This window comes from Vanessa cardui, chromosome Z, assembly GCF_905220365.1.
Source record: "Vanessa cardui chromosome Z, ilVanCard2.1, whole genome shotgun sequence".
In the NCBI taxonomy this organism is placed as follows: domain Eukaryota; kingdom Metazoa; phylum Arthropoda; class Insecta; order Lepidoptera; family Nymphalidae; genus Vanessa; species Vanessa cardui.
Genome location: NC_061154.1, coordinates 4,227,679 through 4,241,508, shown reverse-complemented (window position 1 = coordinate 4,241,508; position 13,830 = coordinate 4,227,679). Strand labels below are relative to the sequence as shown.

Genomic DNA, 13,830 nt, shown 5'->3' with positions numbered 1-13,830 from the left:
ATTCGTTTCGTGCAGTAACACTGTTTTGTAGCAGATGAAAACCTTCATCCCAAGTAACGTAAATGAACGATTATTTATGATGGCAATACAATTTTCAATATAATAATCAATAAATCGGCGCATGCTTCGTTCTCTTTGGCAGAAATTGTATTCAAGTACTAACAGGTTCTTGGTGATTATTTAAAAATTATTGCTTGTTTATTTAATTTCAAAACAAAAACAGTGCAGCTCGATAATAATACAGCGCTGCAATGCATCAATTACTGACGCGTATTGGTAAGTTACATATTTTTAAGCAAGTAAGATATTTTTTTTTTTAATTAAGATATATTTTGTTATATACATAGCAGTATATGTAGACAAAGATTTGCATAATTTCTTATTACAATAGATATAGTACTATTTTAACATGGTATGCTGTTTACCTATAACAGAAAAACAGAAAAAAATAATGAGGTCTAGGTTTATAATTTTAAATAGTAACACTATCGATGCGGAGATTTAAGACTTAAAGTCCGTCGAGTTTTTAATCACATAGGTCATTGTACAAATCAGAAAACAATAATTTGAAGAATTATTGTTTGTTGGTAGGTGTAGGTCATACATGATTAGTTAGACTTAGTAAAATACCTATATGCAATTACGTAGAAAGATATTTCTCAAATGTCGTCCCAAAAATATCAATACATCCTGTACGTGCGCATATTTCTCATTGTAGGAGATTTTTAAATTTATGATTTAGATTTACGTCCTTTTAGATATTTTTCTTGAAACTTAATTATATTGAAACAAATTTCGCTTGTCTTAAATTTTGGTTACCTTCATTGTATTTCAAACCTCTAACAAACCAATAACGAACAAATGTAATCAGATTTTGTTTTCAAAAATCTTATTATCATCATACTTCAATTATACAGTATATGTCCGTAGATATATCATAAACGCGATAAAATTAATTAGCTTATTGAAATGAATATTAAAAACAAATCTGTTAATCGATACATTTTACGCATGTGCAGTATGCACTTTGTACGCTTCCTAGAAATATTGATACGCAACTAGAAGATAGAGTACAATTGTTTTTGCTGGAATAATGTATTTACAAATTTCTTACCATCCTGTGGAGAATATATACCTGGGACGGATTGATGGTAACTATGTACTCCCATTATGTATACCATTAAAAAACCAGCAGTTTGGGTGCCGATAATTGCCATTATGGTAAAGCTCTAGGTCCCCCAATTAGTACATTGCATCAGCACATCCAAGGCATTCATGACCGTTCAGGACTTGTCTGCCTTAACGTTACGAAGCCGTCTTTTTTGAGGACCCCAGGTCCTCTTATTACCTGCAAATCACTGTTACAGTCCTGTCTATCCCCATCTCTACTGACTTCGGACGATCGCCGCCCATCCTAGCTTCCAACCGAAACCCGTAAATTTCTAACTCTGTTATAAATTTTTTTTAAAAAGATACAGATTTTACTTCATACACGTAATACTTACATTACGAGGTGTGTTCAAAGAGAATCGCGAATTTTGAATTTTCGCGGGTTACGTATATTTGAATTTTGATCTTTTTGTGGCTTTATATTGGTACTCATGCCTCTCACTTATGCCGACAAGGTCGGCCATTTTGAATGTTCACTTAATTGTTGACTTTGCTTGCACGTGTTTTGGATCGTCTTCCATTTTTACCTATTAAAAAAAATAATCAAAGAACCTGGTTCAAGTTTTGTGTGAAAAACGAAATTAATAGCGCGGATGCATTCCGAATGTTGACTATGGCATACGGAGAAGCTACCTTGGACCGAAGCAACGTTTATCGGTGGTACAAAATATTCTCAGAAGGTAGAGAAGATGTCAACGACGAAGAGAGTGCTGGACGCCCGAGCACTTCAACAACAGACGAAAAAATTAATGCAGTGGAGAAAGTAATATTGGCCAATCGTTAAATCACCCTAGAGAAGTTACTGAGGATCTAAACATATCGATTGGCTCGTGCCATTCGATTTTTATCAATTATTTGGGCATGAGACGGGTCGCCGCGAAATTCGTCCCAAAATTGCTCAATTGCTACCAAAAACAGCATCACATGAACATTGCTAATGAGATGATGGACTCTGTCCGTGACGACCCAAATTTGCTCCAGAGGGTCATAACTGGTGATAAATCGTGGTTTTATGGTTTTGACGTGAAACTAAAGCTCAATCATCTCAATGGAAGCTGCCGCACGAACCAAAACTGAAAGCGCTCCAAGTTCGGTCGAATGTGAAAGTTTTGCTGTCAGTTTTCTTCGATTGCAGGGGCGTGGTACATCATGAGTTCTTGCCATAAGGTAGAACGGTCAATAAAGAGTATTACCTGCAAGTTACCGCCAGAAAAGCCCGGATTTGTAGAAGAACAAAAATTGACTTTTGCACCACGATAACGCCCCTACTCACACATCGTTGCTTGTGCGACACTTTTTGGCCAAAAACAACACACTAAAGATGCCGCAGCCACCATATTCCCCAGAACTGTCCCCCCTTTGACTTTTTCTTGTTTCCTAAACTGAAGAAGCCCATAGAAGGACGATGTTACGCTACGCTTGACGTGATAAAGACGGCATCGAAGGAGGAGATGAAAAAGATTAAAAAAAAAAAGATTTTTTGAAGTGCTTCGAAGATTGGAAAATCCGTTGGCACAAGTGTATAGTATCTCATGGGGATTAATTTGAAGGGGACAAAATAAGTATTCATGAATAAATAATTTTTTTTTGAAAAAAACACAAAATCGGAATATTTTGAACACACCTCGTATGTTTATATGTTTGGTCTTTATAGCTAGAAAAATAAGAAATAAAAACTACAAACGACCTAAATAGGAAAGAGATTATTTACAACTTTTAGTGTGATGTCTGAGGTTGCATTTGAGACGCTATTTCTTGTGTGCTATCTGTCATATTTGTCAACTGTTTTACAAAACAGTCACGGGTCGCAACAAACAAGTTCGCGGGCCGCGTGTTGCCGACCGCTGATTTAAATGGAGGAGTTTCAAGTTAGAGAAATGTAAACACTGATTGTCATTTAACAAAAAAAGAGCTGGCAATACTGTCATCATTCTTCAATTTACATTGTCTTCTGTCTCGAGTCTTGGCAACATGTCAAAACTGACATAAAAATGTAGTTTATAAAACTTTAAAATAAGTATTTGAGTTATTACAATAATTATTCAATAGAATATTAAGTAAAAGTGAATTTAAGGATGATATCAGTAATATTTTAAAATGCAGCCACTTATATCACCCGTCGGTAAGCTATTGCTTCGATACAATTTAATAAAATTACATACGAGTTACGAGATTTACAAACAATGCAATGTCAATTAGTGATAATGACTATAGCAAATATTATTTTCAAAATTAGCAAATTCATGGTCCGAATGAAAATTGACATTCTCATTCTTTCGTTCGTTTTTTTTTTTAAATAATTATATCAATACAAGAATAATGAGCTAAGTGTGTGCACTTCATATTATTAAACATCATAATTGAACATCATATTATTAAAATATTTTATTGTCTATGTTTATTTTTTTAACATAATATACTACACAAGATTTAAGTTTGTCATTCATTGTTCTAAAGCAGTAAGATCAATATTAAATGAGTAACAAAATAAGCCCAGGACAATATTATCATCAGGATATATTATGTATTAAGGAAATATTGAGCTAGACAAGTACCATTGAGCTTTCCCTTGCTAAATAAGCATGTATAGCTGATCTTGGGCTAAAATGTGATAAGTTCTATCATCTTGATGGGCCTTGGTCGACCTCTATTGGAATTTTCTTTTGATATGTTATCTTTAGCAACCCATAGTTTTGAGTGTGATTGTGTGCACTACTTACCCATGCTTCTGTTAGCATGCAAATCGTCTCATACTCCTCATACATTTTCTGATTCTTATACTGTTTTATGAAATTGAGGAAATTATGAAAGACGTCATCCATATTTTCCCCATAGTTCCCAATGTTAATTCATTGGCAGTGGTAGCCACTTACCAACAGGTAAATTTGCATGTCAGCTTGCCGATGCCATAAAATGCTTATGAGTTAGATTTCTACAGTTTAATAACAATTTCATCGTATATACTTCTTGGAAACTCTTGATAACAATTACCGTGGTCGTAATGAAACCCCAAACAATTATTATCTGGTAATAGTTGATTTTACCGTTATATTTACCTTTAATTTTTATGATTATAACATTTGCATCAAGTTATCTTTTTGTGACCTTATAACTTTTGCACTTATGATAAGAGGATTGTTCTAATAAAGTCCAATAAATCTTAAGTCTTGCCATCTTGAATTCTAGAATATGATGATATCATTAATTTGATTGATAATATTATATAAAAATATTTAATAAAAATATACTCAAAATTTAATCAAATAAAGAACATTTAACTTCATCAAAACTGTATGCACACTTGATTCTAAATTACGAACTATTAAATTGACTCTAAAACGATAAAATATGGAAGGGTATAAAAATTATATATAAATACACAGAATATTACACACTGTTATATATATCAGTTTCCTCACTACACTTGGCAATAATCATTGAATATATCAAATGTTTGACGTTTCTCAATTATATTGAATGAAGCAATATCACATCAACTTTAAAATTCAATCTATTCACTATATTTAAAATGATTAGTTAGCCACTTTAGTTTTAGTTCTCAATTCTAAACTCTACTATTACCAATTTGCATATACTGTTGACATTGTCGTCATTATATACAGATAAGTATTGTCTAGCATGTTTATTTATTACGATCGTTATATCTTTGTTTGTATAGAATAATTATATATTTAAATAACAACACATTAAATTGTCTTACTTAACGAGGGGAAGCTTAGTATCATTTCGTTATATTCTATAAAGAAGTAGTGTTAAAAATAGTAAGAGTTATTATTATATATAAATAGTAAAAGTAAAAATCGTGCAAAAATTTGTTTAACACAAGCCCTGTCATCAATGTCAGGTATTTATAAATATTATCGCGTAAACGATAAGTTCCGATGTAATATTTGACAGCTCTACATATTATTTAAATAGTGACAAGTTGAACTGTGCATTGTGTTCTTTCGGAAGTCAAGACAATGATAGATAAAAAAAAAATGGGACCCCACGGGAAGTACTACCTTTCAAACAAAAAAAAAATTATCAAAATCGGTCCACCCAGTGAAAAGTTATGAGGTAACGAACATAAAAAAAAAAAAATACAGACGAATCGATAACCTCCTCCTTTTGGAAGTCGGTTGAAAATAAGGAATCCTATGTTTGACTAACCTCTAGCTACGTGCTTCTGTGTAGAATAATGATTTAGTATAACTTAGATTGAAGGGCCTTAGTATACATTGGAGGTTTGGGTAAAAATAAAGGAGAGGCTCGGTTCGATTTGAATTTATTTTACTGAAGGAATATATTTTGAGACTGTCGCAAAAATAATGAATTGACAATCCACTGAAGTTAGTATTACTGGCCAGTAGGCGACTCTTTTATGATAAAATAATATATAAAATACTTTTTACAAGAGATTAAGTTTTGGTTAATAATAACATTGTTGGATATTTCAACAGTGTACATTATAGGTAAATAAAATGAATTACGATCGTATTAAGTTATATATCTTGATATATTTTTATAATCTGGCCTTGTCTATCTATCTCTATCTATATAAAGATAAATTTCGTATAAAAAAATAACGTAAATACAGTTCCAAAAAGTTAAGGAGGAATAAGGTTTTATTTAAGGGTTATACTTAATCGTGTGATTCATATTATTATTTTTTTAATTATTTATGTAAAGTCCCTAGATAATAATATGAATGATGCTTACGTTATGTCAAACGATACAATTCTGTAGGCATGCGTTTATCACATCGTTTATTAGTCCGAACGTTAACAAGCCCTGTGTTATGTGTGAATTTGTGTGATATGTAATTTTGTATAATATAAAATGAAATATGATCGAGTTTACACTTTATCACTTAAACAGTTACGTATCAAATTTAATTTTTAAATTGATTATATCTTATTTAAATTTCCGTTTAGACTTTGGGTACATTTATTACATATATCTTTATTTATATAATGAAATATATTAGGATGCTTATTTCGTAATTAATAGTTGTATTTAGGCCTATTATGAGTAGTTAATATAGTAAGCGTAATTGATGGTGTCACCTACAAACTGTTCTTTCGCCCTTAAACCACCGTTAGCTATGGTACGTAAGACATTATGCCCCTTGTGCCTATAATTGCACTGACTCTTTAAATTTTGAAACTAAAACGATACATACAAAAGTAATAAATTACTTTTCTTCCATTTATCTAAACAGCTATTGTTGTTTCTCAAATTAATTAATGAAACTCGATAGAAATATTAATTTACAAAATGCAACCACGTGCTAGACGTCATAGTTTTTTTCAATAATAATATCAGATATGTATATATTTATTATTAAGTAATAAAAAATAAAAACAAGCTTACCTATACTAAATTTCTTGTCTATGTTAATTAAACATCAAGGAGTTAATCGGTGAACTGAACGGACAGGTGACATTAAAATTTAAATAAACGCTTATAGTAACAAATTAATTGAAGAGTTAATTTTTTTCTTTTTCGCATAAGAGACATTATTATAGAGATTCACACATGCTTCAAACCTGTTATAATTCGGTTCTGTAGTGATCCCCAGGCAGAGTTACATTAAATACTGATTAGATTTTTTCTTTTTGCAGAAATATTGAACACATAAGAAATACCGAATGTATTTCTTTTCAAAGTATAAAAATGTCTTAATTGAAATCATCTATCAAATCTATCTAGAACACTATGGTATAGAAAATAAGTTCGAAAATATCTTATCTAACTTAAAGCGCTTTAGACATTTGGAAATCTACAGACTGTTACTACATTTTGTTATAGCCAAAATTACACTTCTGGACAATGAGACAAGATATTTTGTTATAGCCAAAATTACACTTTCCACTAACGATACCATTGAAGTTGTTATAATAATTAATTAACAGTTACGATGAAATTAAATAAGAGCCGAGATATCCCAGTAGTTAGAACGCGCGCATCTTAACCGATGATTGAGGGTACAAATCCCGGCAAGCACAGCTGAACATTCATGTGCATATTTGTGATAAAATTCATCTCCTGCTCGGCGGTGAAGGAAAACATCGTGCATGTGTCTAATTTCATAGATAATCTGTCACATGAGTAGTTCACCAAGCCGCATTGGAACAGCGTAGTGGAATATGTTCCAAACCTTCTCCTCAAGGGGAGAGGAGGCCATAGCCTAGCAGTGGGAATTCATTTTAATACACTTTGAGGTATTGATGTACAATAATCTCTACATTGTCTGCACAGATCATGAATCTCGACACAGTTCATACCACGCTGACGATGAACTCCAGAACCCGTCGGAGGACACCCCGCTCCTGCGTCGTTTCCCGCGTGTGAACGACACTACTAACGTGATCACGGCGCTGATCGTCAGCATGATGATTCTGGTGTTGCTAAGTGGATTTGCGATTGGCGTTTACCTCCTCGTCTTGCAAAGCGATGCAGGTAAATAATTCTATTCATATACTTATTTTTAAACTAGCAGTTGCCCGCGGCTTCGCTCGCCTTTAAGGGCGTTGGTTGTCATGTGTTAGACAAAAAAAGTAGCCTATGTCCTTTCATGGAATTCAAGTTTGCTTCATACCAAATTTCATCAAATTCGGTTCAATGGTTTAGTCGTGAAAAAGTGACAGACAGACAAATTTACTTTCACATTGTTAATATTAATATAGACTATATTAAATTATTACGAAATTATTCTATACTAGCGACCCGCCCCGGCTTCGCTAGGGTGCAAAGCTGATACTAAATATACTACACAATTAGTTTATTAACGACATCACATTAGAAACTTATAAAATTATCAGTGTATTTTTTACGATATTGTCTATGTATAATATACAAAAACCTTGCTCTCGAATCACTGTATCTATTAAAAGAACCGCATAAAAATCTGTTGCGTAGTTTTAAAGATTTGAGCATACACGGGGATGTAGGGACAGATGTTTTATACTATGTAGTGATATAAACGATTCCATTATTTTATTTTTATTTCAAGGGTTCTTTAATAGTTGATGCAAAATACCGTATTATTGAAATAATTTGAAAGTTTTGCAGATAAAAGTCACATACCTATTTCAGAATACATATACAAGTCTATATTTTATTTTCAGATAATATGTTGCCGCCGATCGAGATGCCACTATTCGTGGCTCGATCCCAATGGGACGAATCAAGTCCCACGCCATCTGAGGAACCAATAACATTCAAAGCGAAATCCGTTGTGATCGAACAGACGGACACTGGCCAGTGTCAGGGGAAGAATGCTTGCATACAACTCATGAAATCAATGCAGGTATATAAATAAAACATTTAAATCCATTCATTAATTCATTTTAATTGTTTATTGTGTACTAGCTGTGCCCGCGACCTTGTACTTGTTTGAATTAAACAAAAAAAAAATATTATTGTAGCCTAAGTTATTCCTCACTATATCAGTTATCTACCAGTGAAAGTCCTGTCAAAATCGGCCCAGCCGTTCCAGAGATTAGCTGGAACAAACAGACAGACAGAGAGACCGACAAAAATTGTAAAAATGGGCTATTTTAATATTACAAACAGACACTCCAATTTTATTATATGTATGTATAAATGACGACGCATGCTAGCGCCATCTTTCAAATTACGAGGGAACAAGATTTGACAGCTAGTTGATCTGGTGAAATTGGCGGTAATGTTGAACGCCGCCATTAATAATTGTGGGGTAGTCAACTCCATGCGTTACCACGTCTGTGACGAATCTCCTTTGTTCCTCTTAATTTTTATATAGTGTTATTGTTAATTCTTAAAAAAGAAATTATACAAATGGCTTATCTTGATAGAGTTGGATTAGAGATCAGCCTTTATATATTTATATAAATAGTCGAATGTTACGCAATGCAATTTTCTTTAATATTTGAGTGATTGTCCTAAAATACCGAATTTCTTCAAATGAAATGAACTGAACAGTGTTTTAAGTAGTGATTGATTTGATCAATCCCATTGGCTGATTATGTTTACGGTTGTCACTTTTAATGAAGCAAGAGATAACACTACATATCTATTGAAAATAGTTTCATTTGTTGCATAGTAAAAATTTTCATATAAGTTATTCGAGATAGCTGAAATTTTGCGAACTGAAAAATGAAAGTACTTAGTTTATGCGAATTATTGACACGTTTTATTTATATGCTAATGTGATATTTACAATCTGAAGAACGATTTCGGTGGTAGGACTTTATGCAAGCACTTCCAGCCACGTATTCTACCGAGATAAATAATACTCGATGTACGACGATTGAGCCAGTGTAACTACATGCACAAGTGACAAAATATTATTTAATTTTTAATGACAGTAAAGGATATTTTGAAAAGCATTGCGAACTTAAAATAAAAAATACACTAATTTTTTTGCGAAAAAAAAGCGACTTTTTAAAATATATTTGTCATACAATCTGTAGCGATTTAAAGAGCCAATTATAAAATGTCTTAAAATTGCTAAACATATCAAACTTTAGTGTTACTTATGATCTTATTTAATTTTAAACTGAGCTTCATTTAGAGAGTATTGTCTGTGTGTCTATGCAAAATACAATCGGCTTTATTAATCGTAATCAAAGCAACCGAGTCGAGCTCGACCAATTGCTAAAACAATAGAATCTTAACCATAGTTTGAGGATATACAAGGGAATTGCGTGCGTATTTTATGTTTGTTCATCTTATGCTCGGTGATGTAAGAAAACATCGTGAGGAAATTAGTAAATGTTGTTTTGAAAAGTAGAGGATTGATAAACCCATCCTGTGGGTCATTCATTGTCTGTTATTTTCAATCAACTTCAAAAAAGGAGGATGTTCTCAATTCGACCCGTATGTTTGTTACGCGATAACTCCGCCAATTGTGAACCGATTTGAGCAAATCTTTTTTCGGCGTATATGCTATACATAATACCTCAAGGGTGGTCATTTAAATTTAATAATAAAAAAACAACCCCCAAGTGTGGAAAATTGGGGATGAACTTTTTTATACGCAATATCTCCGCCGATTATAAACTAATTTGAACGATTATTAGTTTTTTTTTGTGTTATTTAAGTCGGTTTTGTTTTTTTAAGAAAGTTAGTTATACTCTGCAAATGTCATAGCGAATGTATATAGGGTGCGAATTAACATTAAAAAACTAATTATTATTATTAAATGTCATATGTTTCATTGCGTTAATTCATATGTTGTTGCGTGATATGATACTGTAATGCTATTTTTATTTTCAGGCGAACATGGACGATAACAAAACGCTCCCGTATAACTTTGCGATTTCAACGGATGGATTTATATACGAATGTCTCGGATGGGAACAGCCGTCGCCTCTGTATCCTGAGCTCTATGGTCTAGTCATTGCGTTTATAGGTAAATATGATATGTATGTCATACTCGTATCGAAGAATAAATGGTCGTCCACCTTTAAGCTCGCTTAAACTAAATGTAATGAATCTCGGTTCAGTGGTTTGACAGAGTTACTTGTGCATTTATCATATTAGTACGGACTGCCTGTGTCCCCGATATTACTTTACATTATCTATGTGCTAGTGAAAGTATTATAAAAGTCAGATCAATCGTTCCATAGATTAGCCGGAACATACAGACTACGTGCAAAGGATTTAATAAAAAGAATATCAAATATTTTTTTCCAACTTCATCACCATAGGGGGTAATTTTAAGAAGATAGTTTGTTTAGAGGCTAATTTGTTTAGATTTTAGAAATATAGAAGTCGGTATTTGCTTCTTCTTAATAGCCTAAGATGTTTGTGACGTCGTTTTTGTAAATTCGTCCCCTGAAGGGGTAAAATTAGAGACAGCTTAGAGATATTTGATTTTATAAAATTGGCATTTGGTATTTTGTTTACTTACGAATAAAAACAGATGTAACACTATTTTGAAAATTAATTACCTAAGGGGGTATAATTAAGGATTTATGTTTGCATGGTATTTGCATTGACAATATCTTAATTCTACAGGTAACTCGGGTTACCTCTAAAACTAAAAAAATCTAATTATGTTTTATTAAACCGATGGTGTACTATGAATATGTTCCGTAACGATTCTGATGGAATACTCCATTTGGTGAAGCTGGGACTAAGACAATGACTCAAGGTAATATTTTTTTTTTGTTTTAGGTAATTATACTGTAGTGAAGCCTTCGAGTAGTCAACTCGAGTCGGCGTATAACCTGATAACCGTATCCTTAGCCAACAGCTATCTCGAGAGGGATTTTATATTCACTAGCAAAAATGATACGACCCTTGTCGTTAGCTATCTTAAAAAGGCACTAACTGATTTGTCTCGATCGAAACTACAAAGGCGAAGCCTCCTCATGCCGAAAATATATATGTTTAAATCGGCCAAATATAACTTTAACTAATAAAAACGGAGGACACTGTTTTTCAATCCTTCAATATATAATAATAATAGATATATACTCAAATTTATTGGAACTTGTCTCTGTTCAAGAGAAATTTTAGGTATAGAGTATATCTTTACACCTTTAAATTTAACGTATACATTATTAATTATGATAAGAAAATTTTTAGTATTTCATGTCCGTCTGTCTAACATTGCCTTTGATAGTCCTGTTTAATGTAAATTTTTCTCGATCTTATTAAAATATAAGTCATTTACGCGCACAGTCTAAAACAAGTACTACTAATAAGTATACGCTGTCCGTGTGTCAAGGTGAACAAGACCCGAATATAAATGGTAATTTAGGAATAAGAATTTGGTTCCGTCTACATTTTAAAAGATAAAAAAAAAAACAATTTTACTAGAAATGTTCCCATACAAAAAAAACTCAATTTAATAATGATTGTTTTTTTTACCAATGGCAATACTTATTTTTATTCCAAAGCGTATCTTACAATTTAACTACTATTTTATCAATATGTAATATTGATGTATAATTTTTAATTAAGTATAATAATAATTAAATGTTATTTAAAAATATGTTTTAATGTTATAACAATTTATGTTAGAACTTTATTTTAAGTTAGTTTATATTAATTTTTTAAATTAATTCAAATATAATATTCATAATAATAGCATTAATTATTAAAATTTGGTGCTCAAATATTTAAATATATTTAATGTATTTATACGTTAATATATAATAATTATATATGTATGTATCTAACTTATCTGATAAGTTATATAATATTGTAAATTTTTAATATGTAACATTTATGAAATGTCAGAACTGATTTAAGTAAGATTATATTCTTGTTTCTTTTTGTTGTTGCCTTTTGTTAAACTTCGAGGTCAAACCGCAAATTTCACTAATTCCAAAAAAATCATTTATTTGGAAACTACAGATAAGTACACTAGTTATGTGGTTTCACTAATAGAATTAGTGATTGTTTTTGAGGCACTCACCAGTGTTGCTATATTTATAACAATGACTGAAATACAAAACAATAGATAATGACCTAAATCAAATTACCAATTTCGGTATATTAGATGATTTTTTATTACGCCTACAAAATTTTAATAGCAATTTACCAAAAAAAACCCCGTTAGATATTGACGTGCATCCTTTTGTGCATAAGCATTAATAATATTTGAAAAAAAAAACAACTATATAATTTTTTTTCAATCTGAAATAATAGAACATTAGTGATTTATTATGTCGATTTTTGGAGACGTTGATATTTGTATATAATTGTTTGAACTCAATCGAACTCGGGTAGATTTTAGTTTAGTTTTTATAGCGTATTTTATGTATACAAAAACGTTTATATGACATATTACTTTCGTAATTTAAGAAAAGGTTTTTAAACATATTCGTCACATTAACGCACAGATTGAGCTATAATTTAGACTATATATTATATAAGAACTATATATTAAATGTAACCAGAAATTTTCATTATATTAAAAATTTAAGTGCATAATATTCTTGATTAAGGTTAATTATTTTTAATAAATGGATTTGTTGTTAAATATCGTTACGGTTTAAGTTCGGTTTCATTGAATGTATATGGGATCATTTTTAAGCGTGACTCAGTGTGTTCTGAGTAACGGAGCACCACGCACGTTGAATCCGCCCCGAACGTAAGAAATACTCAGTACGCTTGAACACATCCTGAGTGCGAGCGTGCACGCACTAGACTCAGTTCAAACAATTGGAGTAATTACGTGCGCGATGCTCCCTCACTCAGCGCGCGCAGTAAGTGTACCACGGAACTGACAAAACGTATTCTTGATGATCTACTAATTACTGATGGTTGTTACCAGTTTCCAAATGTAAAACCCCACAGTTGATGTAGTGAATGTTGTTATAATTTAAGGTAACTGTAACCGAGGGTTAATTCACTTGTCAATTTGAAATATAATAGTATTGTGGTGAATTAAACTGTTTTACTAATAACAACTTTAATATCCCATTTCTCAATGTGCCTCTTGATTGAGGCGTCAAAGTGTTTTGGTTGTTGGCGTCGTTTGAACTTATCCATTATCAGTTTTGGACTACAATGTTACCAGACGACATTTGTAAAAGATACCTAATCATTATCTCTCCTAAATACTTCTGGCTAATCTTGAAGGTTTGTAAAGTACCATGCCTCGGAAAGCACTTATGCCGTCGGTCATACGCCCGATCTTTTTTTAACCGACTTCAA

The 13,830-nt window shown here is 31.9% G+C and overlaps 1 protein-coding gene across 3 annotated transcripts; it reads left to right on the top strand.

Moving 5' to 3' along the window:
* Positions 1–139: 139 nt before the first annotated feature.
* Positions 140–12,703, top strand: LOC124543106 (peptidoglycan-recognition protein SA-like). Of its 3 annotated transcripts, none has more exons than XM_047121157.1 (5): positions 140–276; positions 7,435–7,635; positions 8,304–8,485; positions 10,435–10,570; positions 11,338–12,703. In XM_047121157.1, the coding sequence occupies exons 1-5, from the start codon at positions 252–254 to the stop codon at positions 11,580–11,582; spliced, it is 789 nt and encodes a 262-aa protein (XP_046977113.1). In that variant the 5' UTR covers positions 140–251; the 3' UTR covers positions 11,583–12,703. The 3 variants fall into 3 exon arrangements, with proteins under 3 accessions (XP_046977113.1, XP_046977112.1, XP_046977111.1); XM_047121156.1 differs by lacking the exon at positions 140–276 and adding an exon at positions 3,102–3,292; XM_047121155.1 differs by lacking the exon at positions 140–276 and adding an exon at positions 5,958–6,050.
* Positions 12,704–13,830: the final 1,127 nt, after the last annotated feature.

Excerpts from the sequence above, each read along its gene's own strand:
- LOC124543106 (XM_047121155.1), top strand. The coding sequence starts at position 6,020 with ATGATCGAGTTTACACTTTATCACTTAAACA. Across the intron at positions 7,636-8,303 it reads CGTCTTGCAAAGCGATGCAG|ATAATATGTTGCCGCCGATC; the intron begins GTAAATAATTCT and ends TTTTATTTTCAG. Across the intron at positions 8,486-10,434 it reads AACTCATGAAATCAATGCAG|GCGAACATGGACGATAACAA; the intron begins GTATATAAATAA and ends TTTTATTTTCAG.